At 41.0% G+C, this 17,790-nt stretch overlaps 1 protein-coding gene across 1 annotated transcript in view; it reads right to left on the bottom strand.

Annotated features, from left to right (window-relative positions):
- Positions 1–17,790, bottom strand: part of LOC309664491 (dihydropyrimidinase-like) — a 78,292-nt gene that overhangs the window by 24,267 nt on the left and 36,235 nt on the right. Inside the window, 1 exon segment of the mRNA XM_082470009.1 lies at positions 16,485–16,627. Coding sequence (XP_082326135.1) covers positions 16,485–16,627 — 143 coding nt within the window.

Here is a 17,790-nt window from a genome sequence, read left to right as displayed (position 1 = left end):
TTTTCAATCTTTCTCCTGGTTGTTAGGAGAACTTTTCCTCCCTGGGGGAAAAATGTCTTAAACCAATTTTTTCCCCCCATTTTCCTTGCCATCATCTTGTTTGAGGCCTTATCCCCTCAAGCCAGACTCCACCAATAGCCTCCTGACCATGCTTCCAGACTCCAACCCATCCTGCCCACTCATAACCCTAAAATACTATTTAATCAGGGTTTCCCAACTGATGAGCCCGGATGCAAGATTGAAACTCTGAGATCCCAGGGTGACCAGGTGTGGGCAGAGCTCATAGGCTAGTCACCTTTGACCAAAAGTATTCTCCCAGGTGACAAGCAGTCATTGAGGATTTGTCTGGACATGAGACTTTCAGTGCTATGGGAAAACTGGGAAGGTTCCAGGCAAACCAGGACAAGTTGCTTTTGCTATATTCTCCTCCCAGTCTCCAAATCCCTTTCTCTTTAGTGCCGTGTACTCCACAAATAACCATTTTCCACTTATGCCATGTAAAAATAGGGAGGTACAGATTTAGATCAATTCAAATCCTCACACAAAGACATTCAATAGCTCGTGCTGCCTAAGAGAAAAATCTTCTGTACTCAAACTACCATTCAAAGCCCTTGGCAGTTTGGCCAGGACTAATCTTGTCTCCAGCTGCCTGCCACCTTGACCCCTCTGCCCAGCCTCCTGGGTCTCTTGATTGCCCACTGAATTATCTTTTCCATTTTCCCTCATTTATCCCTGACTTCTCCATCTGGAGGGCTTTACTGCCCCCGTCTACTTATCCAGAACCGTCCCCAAGGATTCAGCTAGGTCAAAGCCCTTTCCCAAGCCCAACCCAGTCTTCTGTGAAGGCTTGATGACCTCAACTCAGGACAATTATTTGGACCACTCATTGGTAGGAGTCAAGCACATGAGACCCTCCCCACTTCTTGAACTGATGTGTTGAGCGCTTCTAATTTTCCTCTTCCAAGAGTTATCTTATCCTTTCCCATGTTTATATCTTGTCTGTCCAACCAGAATGCAGCCTCTTTGATGGTAGGTGTTAAATCTTATATTTATGTCCCTCACAGCACTTAGCAACGCTATTTCTTATACAGAGTGAGCACGCAATAAATACATTTGTAGGTAACCGGTTAATATTTTCTCCTCCCATCCCCACCATGCGAGGAACTCAGCAACCCTTCCGCACAGATAAATGCTCCTATTTTCTGTGTGTGGCTAAACTGCCTTTTCATTTTTCTGCCTCCAGACTCTTAGCTTTCCTTAAATGCCTGGGTAGGAGAATAGAACCAAGAGCAAAGTATAAACATGTCCCTCCTTGGTGATTAAAAAAAAAAAAAAACGGGCAGAATCACATTGGGGTGGGGTGGGAGGAGAGGAGACAGGAAGGAAATATTATATCAGAAATGTAAAGAAACCACCGTTAAGAAATTTTGGAGAGACAGAGAGCATTCCAAATATAGGAAAAGAGATAGAGAAAAGGTAGGGAGCAAAGGGCTTCACAGAAAAGAAGAAAATAAATAAAATGAAGCTGTCTGTGTTAGAATGTGGCCAGAGACGCCTGCAGGAAGGCCTGGCACAGACGCCAAGCTCTGCGTGGAGAGGCAGCCTGCGTGACCCCCTCCAGAAGGCCGCCGGGGAGGTCGCTGCCCAGTCCCAATTACAGGACTGAAGGCAGGCACAGGGAACTGATGGAGATTTTCCTTCAGGCAGCATCATCTCGGCATAAAAAGCAAGACTGATCCATTTCTCTTCCAGCCAAAAAGAAATCAAGTTGGACAAAGGAAATTAGGCAATAGGTTTAATGTGACTCCAGCTGCCGCTGCAAAATCAACTTAATGTACCTTGACTCTCCTTCCCCAGCTCTCTCTGCTTTGCACAGCCCGCTCTTCTGGGAGGGCACCGAGTAGGTGTTCTGCAGGCACAGGAAACCTTTTAAATGGAAAATGTCCACTGTCCTCTGGTGTCCAAAGAATCCCCCAGCCAGCAGGATGCGCTGGGAAGTGAGATCCAGGAGCACTGGCAGATTTGCAGAGACCTATATGCCAAGTGCGCACTTGTCACCGAGGACAGAGCACGCGGTCTGCTGCCCTGCAGCCCAGCGAGGAAGCTCTGACCTTGGACTCAGGGATGCTCTGCTCAGCACCCCCAGCTCACCACTCTGCATAAACCTACATATATATACACATATATAGATGCGTATATATGTACATATAAACTTCATCTCAGTTTATACATGATAAAGTGGGGAAATCAGGGCCAACATGTATGTTTATGCAAAATATGTGAGGCTGTAACCAGAGGCCCTGATGAATAGGAAACCGTTATATGTCTGTATTCATGTGTCTTTGGTTGATGCTAATATTCTGTATCTCAGGGATTGGGGATGCAGTTAGAATAAGAAAATAGGTACAAAGCCAGGTGTACAGGTGGATATTTGCTGTGTCACCTCAGGGGACAGGAAGGGATCGGAAGCCCACGTTGTCTAACCCCACTTCCTACCACCCACACCCCATCTCCACATTCCATCCCACTCTGTTAGTGACAGCCGATCCCTGGAATGTCAGGCTCGCAGCTCACAAAACAATGACTGCAGCCAAAAAGCAAAAGCCACCACCTCTCCACTAACCCTGCCCCTGCCACCCAAGTAAGGAGTGAGATTATGCCTCACTTTTGTCTTCAGCTGCCTACTGTGGTCTTTGACACATGGCAGGGGTCCAATATATGGTTCTTAATAACTGAATAAATGAATGTGGGACAAGATAAGAGGTAATAGAGACAAATGGATAGTTCTGCATTTACTTACAAAGAATCGAGCAATTTTATATCTTTCTACTGGCAAAAATTTGACAGCATTTGATGTCAAACAAATCAGGGACTAGACAGATGTCCTATAGAAATTCTCACACATGTATACAAGGATGTACACACTGTCTGAAACAGTGAAAGACTGGAAACAACCTAAATGTCCACCAGCATAGGAAGATATATAATCAATCATGCTATATTCATAAAATAGAATACGATACAGCAGTAGAAAGGAATGAAACACCTACACACATTTCGACATGGTTAGGTGCCAATAAACATAATATTGAGAAAGTTGCACAATAATATATATGGTACAATACAATCCATATAAAGCCAAAAATACACAAAATATATTTATTGTGTATATACTGTGCTTGGGAATGCACCTATATATATATATCGTACAAATAGGAAGAAATGCATGGGAGTAATAAACATCAAATCCAGGATTCAAGGTATTTATTGGGGGAGGGGAGGAGATGGGCTTGGGAAGGTTAATACACAAATGTTAACTGCATTATTCTTTGTGACTTCTGTTTATATTAAATATTGCATCTTTGAAGAATTATGGACACTGTAAATTACTATCTGCTCAAATGGACTTAAAAGTGTGAAACAAACAAACAAACAAACAAAAACCATTTAGCACAATCCTGTTATCTTAACATAAACACCAGAGAAGGCCCAATATGTTTTTATATTATTGACTGAATAAATGTGATATTAGAACTCCACGCAATTGCTCACATTTCACATTTTTAACCTACAAATGGCAATTTCATAAGGTACATCGCAGAAAAAAATGTCATAAAGGAAATGCAAAGTTCTGCATTTAGTTATAAAACCAATCAGCCTCACATGTTCCTGCTCTCGTGCTATGACGCGCAGAATCGGATCCAGTTCTGGGACTTGCATCTTTGTAGGATGTGGACAAGTGTGCGTCAAGAGAAGGGTGAGCAGTAGTGTGGTCAGGACATTGGGATTCTGCTATCATGGACCTAAGGATCCACTGAGGGATCTGAGGATGCTTATCTGGTGATGGGATGACTTATTGGAGCCAATGTCTTTCTTCAAATGTTTGACTGAATGAATGAATGAATGAACAATTATCTGAGAATGTAGATACATTCCTCATAGCTTCAGAGGCCAAACATGTTAGCAGCTGGAAGGAGGGAATTTTTAATGCAACCAAAGTAAGAACATCCTAACAATTACAACCATCCCAGGAAGGACTGAACAGTTTGGTTAGGTAGTTAAGTTTCCTAAAACTAGTACTAATCAAGCAGGGCTACAGAGAACTCTGTTTGGGGAGTTAATTGGACTTTGAGTTCCAAAGTCTTCTCTCACACTATGAGAACCAGTGCTTCTTAAACCTGAGTGAGGAACAGAATCCCCTGGGGGGCTTGTGAAAACACAGGTTGCTGGGCTCCACCCTCAGAGTTTCTGAGACAGCAGGCTCCGGGAGGTGCCTGAGAATTAGCATTTCTAATACATTCCCAGCTGATGCTGATGCTACTGGTCCAGGGACCACACTTTGAGAACCGCCCCCTTTTCTTTTTTTTTGGCCGCACCATGCAGCATGCGGGACCTTAGTTCCCCGATGAGGGATTGAACCCGTGCCCCCTGCACTGGGAGTGAGGAGTCTTAACCACCGGACTGCCAGGGAAGTCCCAAGAACCCCTGTTCTTAAAAAAAAAAAAAGTAAATTAGCTTACATTAAGGTTTTTAGTTTTTGTTTTGTTTTTTGAGCTTTGTTCAGGCCATTAGAAAAGACTGTGCTTCCCTAAATTACTCACTGCCTCCAAATAGACTTCCAATTGTGATCGCCCTCTAAAGAGAACAATGCATAGTAACTGATGCTTTCTCCAAAGGCCTTTGTAGGAAGTCGTGCTCTTTGCTGTGCTTTAAGAATATAAAGACACTGGGATTCTTTTCAGGTACTGATACGAAATTTCCCTCCATCCATTTTCATTCCATCTTCTGACCCCTCCATAACCAAGGGCCCATGTTTTTAAGATAACTGGCCAGAATTAGAAATGAGTCTGGGACCAAAACACAGAGTCGTTTAACCCACAAAAGGATCCAATCTGGCTTAAGCCACATTCATGGCCAGGCCAGGTCTGGCAATGTTACTGGCCACTGACTCTGGAACGTATCCTTGTCAAGTACTGCTTTGGGGAAGGAGAAGGAAGAAGTGCCAGAATTCTTTTTTTTTCAACTCAGAGGGAAAAATGTAAAACCTCGATCTTGGACGTGTTTCCGAAGCAGATAAACAAAGCCCAACCAAAATTTTAAAATCACATTTGTTCACTGGCCCGAGACAATTAATATCTGGTTTAGTCACTCAATAAATAATTATTGAGCTGCTATATATTCCTGGCACTGTTTTGGTACCTAGGGATACAGCTGTAAATAAGACAGGCAAATGCCAAAGACAGAAAAATTTATAACATATGTCAGGTAGGAAGAAAAATAGAGCAGGTTAGAAAAGCCTATGCGTTTCATACAACCACCTCCCCTTGGTGCTTATTTGTTACCCAAATCCTAATGCTTAAAATAAACTATGCTTACTCTGGCAAAGGCAAATTGTCAACGATAGAATATGGGTTACTGTGGTCTGTCCCTAAGCCGTTTTTCCTGTATCATTTGAAGAAAATTGCAGCTATTAGTAGTGAAGTCCTTGGAAATCATTTCTAGTTCACTTGAAAGGTTCAGCTGCATAAGAACATGTTTAAATAAACAACCTGGAATAAATAGTGGTTAAAATTTCACCCGTATGTAATCAGCAAGCTAGCTTTTTTCATGCATAGTCCAAAACTTTTTTTTTAAAGCAAATGTCTTCTGAAGGTCACAAAATGGATCTTAGGTGGTTTGTTGAAACTGTTTCACTGCAAATAATTTTTCAAAGGAGTCAGCTCTGGGGGCACATGAGTTCTGATTTAATCAGGTTATCTTAGCCTAAAGAATCCACTAAGCTCCTTAATTTTAGTCATTCTTGCTGCAAGTTGCAGATGTGTAAGAAACACAAGAGATGGAGCTTTACATGAAATATAATTTTAGTCCTGTTTGGTCTGAAGTAAGTCATTACTGCTTTTGAATCACAATTATAGTTAATAATAGCTCCCACTTATTTGATCAATTGATCATCTACTGACACTGACCACCTACTACTACTGAGCACCTACTGCACGCCAGGCACTACTGAACATTAATTATGTACCACGCATTTCAGATATTTTGTTTTTTATTACATTTATTATACCAAGCATTTTACGTACACTATCTTAAACACAACAATGCTATCAGATAAACGTCAATCATCATCAACATCCCTATTTTACAAATAAACAGACTGAAATTCAGAAAAATTAAATAACATTCCCAAGGTCACATCCAGTTAGTATGTGGCAGACAGAGCAGGAATTGAACCCCAAAGCCTTTTTCTCTTTATGCTCTGGTTCTGCTCCTGCCCCCAGCAGCTGAGAAGGTGGGCTGGATTTTGTGTGGATTAGCAAAAGTCATTTATTCCTCAAGAAACTTTGCTATCATTTGCCAGAAAATTGTCAAAATTACTCTATAAATCTATGGTAACTACTATGTGGCGGGTCCTCGGATAGCTGTGCAAAAGCAGAGCCTTGGTCAACCTTCACCTGACGCCATGCTGCCCCCATGAACGTCTGCAAGACAACCCGGTGAAAAAGCATGGCATCAATCGTCTTCATTTCCAGCCACACACGTGGTACAAGGCCTGGGTCTCTCTCCCCTCCTCCCACATGACGTGATGGTGTGGGTTTGGGGACTGGGAGAGGAGTGAGTTATAAACAGTCTTAGAAACAGGCATTAAAAGCAGAGTTTTCAGGCTGACCAACATTTACAAGCAGAGACACGGTAGTTGTGTTTATGTGCCTGTGTGTGAGTGCGTGCTAGCATGTGTGTGTGCAAACGCTTCTTTTGAGAAGGAAGATGATAGTGTACAAGTTAGTTAAATGATACACGATGTGCAACTTCAAGGGAAAATGCTTAGTAGCTTCCGTGAAATAGTCAGTGATAACATAGCTGTAATAATCAGCCACAGTCATCACTATTCACCAAAGGGCACCTTACTCCCTATTTCTTCTTTTTCCCCACGTCCCACACTCCCCACTAGCCAAGGATGAAATAGTCATTCTTCTCCTTTTCACACACAAGGCCCTCTCTAGAACTCAGAGGGGCACTTTCATTAAGCTGCAAGTCATTACTCTTCTCTGAATATAGTTAAATTCATTTATCTCTATCTTCAATGAGAAAGGGAAGGAAATTAAGCAGGAAAGACAGCACAATGCCTTCAAGAATGGTGTATTCAAGGTCGAAGCCTGCCATAATTGAGTTAAAAATAATAAACGAAAATAACTGTGAGCAAAGTATGCCTGCTTTGCAAAATACAGTCCAGCCTAGAAGTCTTCATTAAATGTTCCAGTGCACACAGTGTGTTAGCTGTGTGTCTGTGTGCTTGAGATTCTGTGAGATACCCTACCGCTCACAAATAATGAAAAGGGACAGTTGCCATGGTAACTAAGTGCTACTTAATGAATGCAGAAGAACGGAAGCTCATAGGATAGTCTTCAATTGCCAGAACATGAGTTACTGCTGCTGCTATAGGCTTGCAAGTAACTCACATGCCATCTTCTCTAATAAGGTTTTTAACAAGTTGGCCAATTTGACTGGTCTCTGTATTTACCACCACATGATACCACAAGATTCTGTCTTGACACTACATGAAAATCATAATCCTGATTTTGTCCTCCTGACTCTAAGCTCCAAGATATCCTACAGAAATGGGCCAAACATTTAGATAGGCAATGTGTCCTTAAATTTCAAGCTCTGACCCAAGTAGTGATGTGTTAGGGCACATACCTCTGTCACAAGCAATAGGCACTGGCTCAATGGGCCATCACACTGAATACAGCAGACTCTTTTTACTTCCAAAAAAGGTGAATGCTCCATATGCACCAAATGCAGTTTGTTTTGATTGTGCAATGACACAGAAGAGCTATTGCAGTTGATTTTTGCAGGAACTTTTTACAGGCTAGTAACGTTTTAGGTAACCTTTCAACAGGGTGTCCAAACCTTCTCTACAGACGCCCACTCCCAATCCTCTCTCAGCATCCAGCACCACATGTCAGATCCCTCACCCTGGAATCACCCGGCTTTTTATAAGTTTAAAAGAAAAAGAAACATGGCTGCACTGCCTATCTTTCCCTTGATCTCCTTCAGCAACTTTAATGCAGTCCATTTTTAAGGTTACAGATTGTGTTGCAAGCATACTTCTACATGCCATTAATAAGTAATGAGAATTTTTTTAAAAAAAAGGAAAACATCTATGTTCCATGAAGCCAAACATCATTAGCAAACGCATCCATCCTCCAAAGGCTGGCTTTTTCTTGCATAACCAGAAGCTCGAATGGCCTGGTTGGGGCCCTTGGCTCAATGTGGGCTGTGGGCGCCCCCTTCAGGCTCTGGGGTGAAATGCACATTGCTGTCATTTGACATACTAACGAGTTAGTCAGCAGGGCAATTAATTGCTTTTGCTAAAAACCTTTCAGGAAATTTCGAAGGAAAATTCTGTTCCAACTCTAATGTTGTGGTCAGACAGAAAGCCTTCACATCACCAGCCTTTAGCTAATATTAAAATTAGGTAAAATCAAAAGGAGTATCTTGCAAGAACAAAAAAACCTACAGATATATCGATTTGTTCATTGGATTAAATGATGCTTCTTCACTAGATAAGCTCTTTTTAAAATTGCCTGTGTCTGTAATGAACAAGATTAAAACTGGAGATAGGCAGCCCACGACCTCCTCATCCTCCCACTCCCTTCCACAGCCTGAACCTGGTCTTCCTGCTTGTAATCCCCGGCCTTAACTGCCTCCACCCAGACCCTGCTACCAATGCCTCAGTCTACCTCACCTCCATGTTTAGCCTTGACTCTCAGGGTCAGAAGCCTCATTTCCCCTCCTCTCTAATGTGACCCTAGGTCCTATGCCAACGACTGCACTAGTGCAAGAATGATCTTTTCTCACTGGGCTTCCGTAGCATCTTGTTTCTGCCTCCCACGTGATACCCTTAACACATTCCTCCTGAGGCTGAGACCCTTTGACTTTCTCTCTTATCTCTTCTCCATAGACTGTCAGCTTCCCAAAGGCAGGGCCTGGCTCTTGTACAACCTTGATCCTCATGCCTGGCTCTCAGCGGTGCTCCTTGCTGACTGAATGAAAGAACCAGGAAGATAGCCCTCTGTTAACTTCATTTTCTTCTCTTATTTATTATAAGAGCTGCTTAAAAAGCTAATTGCACCCCAACCTCAAAAATGAAGGGGACAGGGGCTTCCCTGGCGGCGCAGTGGTTGAGAATCTGTCTGCCAATGCAGGGGACACGGGTTCCAGCCCTGGTCTGGGAAGATCCCACCTGCCGCGGAGCAACTGGGCCCGTGAGCCACAATTACTGAGCCTGCGCGTCTGGAGCCTGTGCTCCGCAATAAGAGAGGTCGCGATAGTGAGAGGTCCGCGCACCGCGATGAAGAGTGGCCCCCGCTTGCCACAACTAGAGAAAGCCCTCGCACAGAAATGAAGACCCAACACAGCCATAAATAAATAAATTAATTAAATTAAATATGTATTAAAAAAAAAGACAAGTGAGAAAAAAAGAATTAAAAAAAAAAATGAAGGGGACACAAGGAAAAGAAGACCCGTGAAGCAGTTCTTTCTTCTTTCCTTAGAGAATCTTTTCTCCTTTATTCATCTTCATTTCAACAATTATTGATAATTTGCAATACGTTAAAAGTGTGAGAAAATGCTATTCTTCTTACTTTTCCTCTCACTATAACTGTCGTTGAATAAAATCTTTCCAATTTTCCTTTATGTCATTCCTTTACTTTTCCTCAGCTTTATTGAACTGTAATTGACATATAGCATTGTGTGAGTTTAACGTGTTGATTTTTTTAAAAAATTAATTAATTAATTTATTTATTTATGGCTGTGTTGGGTCTTCGTTGCTGCGTGCGGGCTTTTTCTCTAGTTGCAGAGAGCGGGGGCTACTCTTGGTTGCGGTGCATGGGCTTCTCATTGCGGTGGCTTCTCTTGTTGCAGAGCACGGGCTCTAGGCGTGCGGGCTTCAGTAGTTGTGGCTCGCGGGCTCTAGAGCACAGGCTCAGTAGTTGTGGCGCACGGGCTTAGTTGCTCCGCGGCATGTGGGATCTTCCAGGACCAGGGCTCAAACCCGTGTCCCCTGCATTGGCAGGTGGACTCTTAACCACTGTGCCACCAGGGAAGTCCCTAATGTGTTGATCTGATACACACTTACATATTGCAAAATGATTACTGACAAAGCACCTCCATCATGTCACATAATTACCATTTCTGTTTTGTGGTTAGAACATTTAAGATCTACTCTCTTAGCAACTTTCAAGTATATAATAGAGTTTATGCCACGTCTTAATCACATCAATCTTCCATGCAGTGTGGAACCTGTATCCTTCTCACTCACCCCTTCAACATTTATTGTGTTTCTACTCTGTGCTGAACTGGGTCAGACTCTGGGGATGTAGAATCAATTAAAACATAAAACTAGAGCATAATACCCCACTCCTTAAGTGTGGGCTGTGCATAGTGACTTCCTTCTAAAAGGTACAATATGGAAAGGGGAAGAAACGACTAATTGTACAGTGGAGAAAACGGATGCAGCTGATCCAGGTCAACAACGACAGTGAGAATTCACGTTGATAGTAGGTACCCTTGAAAGGTTGTGATGAAAATAGTACTTTGCCTCTGTGGTCTTCCTCCCCAAACCCATAACCCCAGGCTAACATTGAGAGAAACGTCAAAACAAAAAAAAAGAAATAGACATTCTGCAAAATACCTGACCAGAATTCCTCAAAACTGTCAAGGTCATCAAAAATAAAGTCAGAAACATACAGAACAGACTTGTGGTTGTCAAGAGGAAGGGATGGAGTGGGAGGCTGGGATTAGCAGATGCCAAGTGTTATATACAGAATGGATAAACAACAAGGTCCTACTGTACAGCACAGGGAACTATATTCAGTATCCTGTGATAAACCATAATGGAAAAGAATATAAAAAAGAACATATATATATATATATATATATATATATATGTATGTGTGTATAACTGAATCACTTTGCTGTACAGAAGAAATTAACACAACATTGTACATCAACTGTACTTCAATAAAAATAAAAAAATAAAGTCAGAAAAATTCTCAGAGACCAAAGGAGCCTAAGGAAACATGACGACTAAATGTCATGTGGTGTCCTGGATGAGATCCTGGAATGGAAAAAGAATATTAGGCAAAAACTAAGAAAGTCTCAAAGTATGAACTCTAGTTAATACTAACCTATCAAAACTGGTTCATTCATTGTAGCAAATGTATCGGAGCAACGTAAGATAATCATAACGGAAACACACTGTGGGGCATTTGGGAGTCTCTGTGCTAACTTTGCAACTTTTCTGTAAATCTAAAACTATTCTGAAACAACACGTTTATTTTAAAAAATGGAATTAGACTTCAAGAATGTTAACGAGGGAGAAAGACAGTGAATAAAGGCTGTGACGCAGTGTGGTCGGTGGGCGTGAGGCATTCCAGAGAACGCAGTCTGCGAGGCGAGGAGAGGCAAACCGTCACGGAGGTGGGGGAGTGGCTGGAGACAGGGGGAAGCTATGGGTGACGTGCGGACAGTTAGCGAAGGCTTAAAACATTGTCTCGCACCAGACAGGTCCTCCTTGAGGTCATCAGCATAAATTTTGGCCAGGAACAGCCAGCTCAGATGAGCAACTTTCTCCTAACAAGCAGGCCAAGAGTAGAGACGGCTGGTGCTACAGATCGACCTGGATAAGGGATCAGCATTCAGTTTCTGTCAAATTCTCTTTTTTGATATGAACTATGATAAATGCACTTTCTCCTTGTCCAAATATGTATTCCTTTTCAAAGGTGAGGGAGAAATGAAAACACTCAAACTGTCCGGTCTAATTCCTAGCAAGGTGGAGAGCCATGGGAAGGCCATTCCCTGTGGATCTTCTTTTTAACCCTACACCTGGGTATCTCCAGCGGTACCAGCCTTAAGTCTCCTCTGCTGTTGTAAAGTCTGAGGACAACACCAGCTCAGGTGTAAAGCATTGTCTTCCTTAGACAACTGGACAAAGAAAAATGACCTGAACTCCAGGTTGTGAATAATTCACTTCCTTTACTTACCACATATATTGTTGCTTGGAGGATATTTATAGGCTGTGATTATGTCTCTTTGAGTCATGTTTTCAGACTATATCAATTTAGACCACCACTCTCTCACCAGTGTTAGCTACTGATTTCTATAACATTCTTTGTCCTCCTTTTCCTAGTCAGTTGTTTCAGAATAGCCCGTAATGATCCAGATGTTTAGTTCTTATTCTTTTTTAAGGTCTATATATTACCTGCTTAATTTCCTTCATTTCCAGCCTAAGAATAACTAACTTAAGGTCAAGCTAAAAAGCCTCTGTGCTTTTAAGTTTCTATCACTTTCGCTCATTGGTTCTCTAGTATTTCTTATATAATATCTTTCCTTCACTTTGTAACAGTAATGATATCAGAAAATTAAATATTTACATTTTTATATATGTGTCTTTTAGTTAAATGATACATACTGGCATGTGATTACTAGTGCTGAGTCTTCTCTATTGATGTCTGCTTATTGTGTATAACTAAGCGCTAAGCATAAAGAAAACCAGCACAGCCCAAGAGCCTGATGTGTAGATCCTGTTCCCAGCTCATCAGTGCCAAGCTGGAGAACCCAGGCATGTCATTTAAGGTCTCTGAGTGTCCGTCCACTCTCTCATCTGTAAAATGAGATATTAATCATTTTTATGCCTACTTCAGAAGGTTTTTGTTAGAATCTCATGAGAAATGCAAAAATGTTTTGTAACCTTAGAAAGTGTTACACAAAATTACTAAGGTTATTTTATATTTATCTAGTTTGGCTGGAGGCAGATGAACCATAGGGTTCTATTTCTCTGACTCTCGGAGACTTTTAAAAAACTGGAGACCTTTTTGATTTTCTTTTCTTGTTTTAATGTCCTTTTGAAACACGCAGAAATATTATCTTTACTTGGGAGGATGTGTTGAAATGATCTAGCCCTCTTTGGATTTCTTTGACTTATATCTTGCTTCTCCAACCCTTTAAGAATTTTCTCTAAGCCACCGTCAGAATTTTTTACACTATGCTTATTCATCTTTTTCAGTGTGAAAACTGCAGAATGTGAGAAATGGGATAGAAGGGGTGGTTGAAGAGGAGGCTCCATAGAATAATGAATCTGGAAGAATACAGGCATACCTTGGAGATAGTGCAGGTTTGGTTCCAGAGCACTGTAATAAACTGAATATCATCATAGAGCAAGTCACATGAATTTTTTGGTTTCTCAGGGCATATAAAACTTATGTTTATACTATACTGTGTCTATTAAGTGTGCAGTAGCATTATGTCTAAAGAAACAATATACATACTTTAATGAAAAATTATTTTATTGCTAAAAAGTGCTAACCATCATCTGAGCCTTCGGCAAAGTCCTAATGTTTTTGCTGGTGGAGGGTCTTGCCTGAATGTTAATGGCTGCTGACTGACCAGAGTGGTGACTGCTGAAGATTGAGGTGGCAGTGGCAATTTCTTAAAATAAGACAACAATAAAGTTTGCCGCATCGATTGACTCTTCCTTTGATGAAAAAATTCTCTGTAGCATGCAGTACTGTTTGATAGCATTTTACCTACAGCAGAACTTCTTTCAAAATCGGAGGTAATCCTCTCAAACCCTGCCTCTGCTTTATCAACTAAGTTTACAGAATATTCTAAATCCTTTGTTGTCATTTCAACACCTTCACAGCATCTTCATCAGGAGTAGATTTCATCTCAAGAAACTACTTTCTTTGCTCACACATGAGAAGCAACTTCTCATCCATGAAAGCTTTATTATGAGATTGCAACAATTCATTCACAACCTCAGGCCCCACTTCTATTTCTAGTTCTCTTGCTATTTCCACCACATCTGCAGTTACTTCCTCCACTGAAGTCTTGAACTCCTCAAAGTCATCCATGAGGGTTGGAATCAACTTCTTCCAAACTCCTGTGAATGTTGATATTTTGACCTCTTCCCATGAATCACGAATGTTCTTAATGGCATCTAGAATGGTGAATCCTTTCCAGAAGGTTTTCAACTGACTTTGCCCAGATCCATCAGAGGAATCACTATCTATGGTAGCTATAGCCTTATGAAATGTATTTCTTAAAAAATGAGACTTAAAAGTTGCAATTACTCCTGATTCATGAGCTGCAGAATGGGTGTTGGGTCAGCAGGCATGAAAACAACATGAATCTTGTTGTGCATCTCCATCAGAGCTCTTGGGTCACCAAGTGCATAGTCACTGAGCAGTCATATTTCAAAAGGAATCTTTTTTTCTGAGAAGTTGCTCTCATCAGCGGGGCTTAAAATATTCAGCAATATCCACAGATGTGCTGTCATCCAGGCTTTGTTGTTCCGTTTAGAGAGCACAGGCAGAGTAGATTTAGCATAATTCTTAAGGGCTCTAGGATTTTCAGAATGGTAAATGAGTACTAACTTCAACTTAAAGTTACCAGCTGCATTAGCCCCTAACAAAAGAGTCAGCCTGTCCTTTGAAGCTTTGAAGCCAGGCACTGACTTTTCCTCTCTAGCTGTGGAAGTCCTAGGTGGCATCTTCTACCGATATAAGGCTGTTTCATCTACATTGAAAATCTGTTGTGCAGTGTAGCCACCTTCATTAATGATCTTAGCTAGATCTTCTGGGTCACTTGCTGCGTTACCTTGTGTTTTTACGTTACGGAGATGACTTCTTTCCTGAAGCCTCATGAGCCAACCTCTGCTAACTTCAAACTCTTCTTCTGCAGTTTCCTCACCTCTCTCAGCCTTCATAGAATGGAAGAGAGTTAAAGCTCTGGATTAGGCTTTGGTTTAAGGGAATGCTGTGGCTGGTTGGATCCTCTATCCAGACCACTAAAACTTTCTCCGTATCAGCAATAAGGCTGTTTCACTTTCTCATCATTCGTGTGTTCACTGGAGTAGCACCCTTAATTTCTTTCAATAACTTTTCTTTTGCATTCACAACTTGGCTAACTGTTGGGTGCAAGAGGCCTAGCTTTCAGCCTATCTCAGCTTTCAACTTGCCTTAATCATTTCTAGCTTTTGATTTAAAGTGAGAGACGTGAAACTGTTCCTTTCACTTGAACACTTAGAGGCCACTGTAGGGTTATTAACTGGCCGAATTTCAATATTGTTGTGTTTCAGGGAACAGGCAGGCCCAAGAAGAGGGAGAGAGACGGGGGAACAGCCGTTTGGTGGAGTAGTGAGAGCACACACAAGTTCACTGTCTTACAGGGGCTCAGTTCGTCCCCAAACAATTACAATAGTAACATCAAAGATCACTGATCGGACTTCCCTGGTGGTCCAGTGGTTAAGACTCCGTGCTCCCAATGCAGGGGGCCCAGGTTCGATCCCTGGTCAGGGAACTAGAGCCCGCATGCCACAACTAAAGATCCCACGTGCCACAGTGAAGATCCCATATGCTGCAACTAAGACCTGGCCCAACCAAATAAATAAATAAATTAATTAAAAAAAAAAAAAATCACTGATCACCACAACCAATGTAATAATAATGAAAAAGCTTGAAGTATTGCAAGAATTACCAAAATATGATGCAGAGACACAAACTGAGCAAATGCTATTGGAAAACTGGTGCTGATAGACTTGCTCCATGCAGGTTTGCCACAAACTCTCACTTAGTTAAAAACATGGTATCTGTGAAGTGCAATAAGGTATGCCTACATAGACGTCCGTTTACTACAACATAACCCTTAATAGACTTTGAATAAATGCCTATTCAGTAAAGGTAGAAGGTCTTATCGTATCCCTGTTTGCACACGTACGCGTGCATGCACACACACACGCAATGTTAAAGTATGTGGGATTTTCTCCATTACAGCTGCAGAGTTTATGAAAAACAGAAATCAGGATGCAGGTGTTGTCTGTGCCAACATCCTATAAGGAGAAATTAACAAAGCTTCAGCTTCTATTGAATACTTTTCTGAATTGGTGGAATCAGCCAAACCTGCGATACTCACGTAGAATTATGGAAATTGGAAACAAAAAGCCGGAGTCTACTGGGAATGACAGGCTCAAGATGAACTCAGCTGGAAAATTTGGCTAACTAAAAGTGACATCCTTTGTGCTGGAATTTTTCTATCTGGAAGCTGCAAGAAGGCTGTAATTATTTCGAGTTTTCAATGCAGCCCTTTTCAAACTAAGCCTTTCCTTTTCTTCATTGCTCTGCACCTTTCCTCCATGTGAACTCAGGTGTTTGCCAAGCACTGAAGTGGGAAATTCATACTGGTTTTATACACACATGCATTTCCAGGGAATGGGAAGCAACACAACTTTTGCATTCTCTATGCCAAGGAAAACAAAAGAATGTTTGTACATCAAAACCTTTATCTTGTGCATAGGCTCAAAATACCTGAGCCTGGCTAAATAAATCACCTAATAAGAAATGGCTGATTAAGGCCAATGAAAATTTCTTTGCAAGTTAGTGCTTTGTCTCCATGGAGAAGCCAATACAAAAACTTAGACTTACCTTGTGGCTTTTGGGTCCCAAATCACAATGTCAGCATCTGAGCCCACAGCTATTCTTCCTTTTCTTGGATACAGATTAAAGATTTTAGCTGCATTTGTGCTGGTAACTGCCACGAACCAGTTTTCATCCATTTTGCCACTGTGCTGTAAAACAATTCAAGGAAGAAAATACATTTCTTTTCCTGATAAATGATAAAACACTAAAAATCTCCTGTCAATCAAAGTATAAGAATTTTCTCTCTTAGAACCAAATAAAACTGCATCGAATTTCTTATATCGTGAAGCCAAACACATCTGTGAATACTGATAAATCTTAAACAATCATAATGATAATGATGGGGATGAATGGGGTTATATATGGAAGCCTGAAGACAATTTTTCAAAAACCTATCAGCTTAACAAAACAGCCCCATTAATTTTTCCCATTCTTTCCAAAATCACACAGACAAGAGCTAAATATTGGTAACAATATTTCCAATTCTTGTTTAAAGTTTACTACCACCACCTACTACATTTATAATCTGGGCCTAAGATTTATGAGATGATCATGTAGACATTATATGGAATATTATAGAGTTAAAATGAGATAGACCTATAATTCAGGTGACACGCTTTTAGAAATCAACTAAGAGGTTCAATTTTGTGCTACTGAAATTTACATGAACCAACAGTCATGGACAGTCTGCTATAAGAGATTTTAATATGGACAAACTTCAGTGGGATGTGATCCCTCTAAAATGATTTGTTTTTAAATGTTGAGAATTTATCCCTATGTACATTTACATGGCAAGAGCATCCTTAAGGTTTATTTAATTATCAAAGGGTCCCCATCTCATAAAAACATTAAGAACCATGTCCTGAAAGTAATTTTCCCCTAAATAAACCATCTGAATGTTTCAGAAAATAACATAGGCTCCTGTATATTATGAAGAAGTATCTGATCACTTGAAAGCCATTTCTACACTTTATATATTATGAAAATCTGCTGTAATGAAGGTACTCATTGTAATTCACACAAGTTCAAAGTGAAAGGTTGGACTGTTATCAAGAAAGTCTAAGCAGAGAGAAAGAGAAGAAAAGTCATCTGGGATGCTTAGAATTAGGGTAGAGGTAGCAGGGGGTGGAGAGGACAATTGGTAGAAGATAGGGCTGTAGAGATGTTTTGAAGATCCTTGCATGGAAATTAACTGTTCAAATATCATCCAATAAGTAATGCTGAAAATTAAAGGATTTTAGAGAGGAAAGTAGCATGAACAGACCCTGGTGTTTGAAAGGCAACTCTGGTCTTAGAGTATGGGATAGATTGT

Source organism: Balaenoptera physalus, assembly GCF_965194825.1.
Source record: "Balaenoptera physalus genome assembly, chromosome: 7".
In the NCBI taxonomy this organism is placed as follows: domain Eukaryota; kingdom Metazoa; phylum Chordata; class Mammalia; order Artiodactyla; family Balaenopteridae; genus Balaenoptera; species Balaenoptera physalus.
This window is presented reverse-complemented; position numbering and strand designations above follow the sequence as displayed.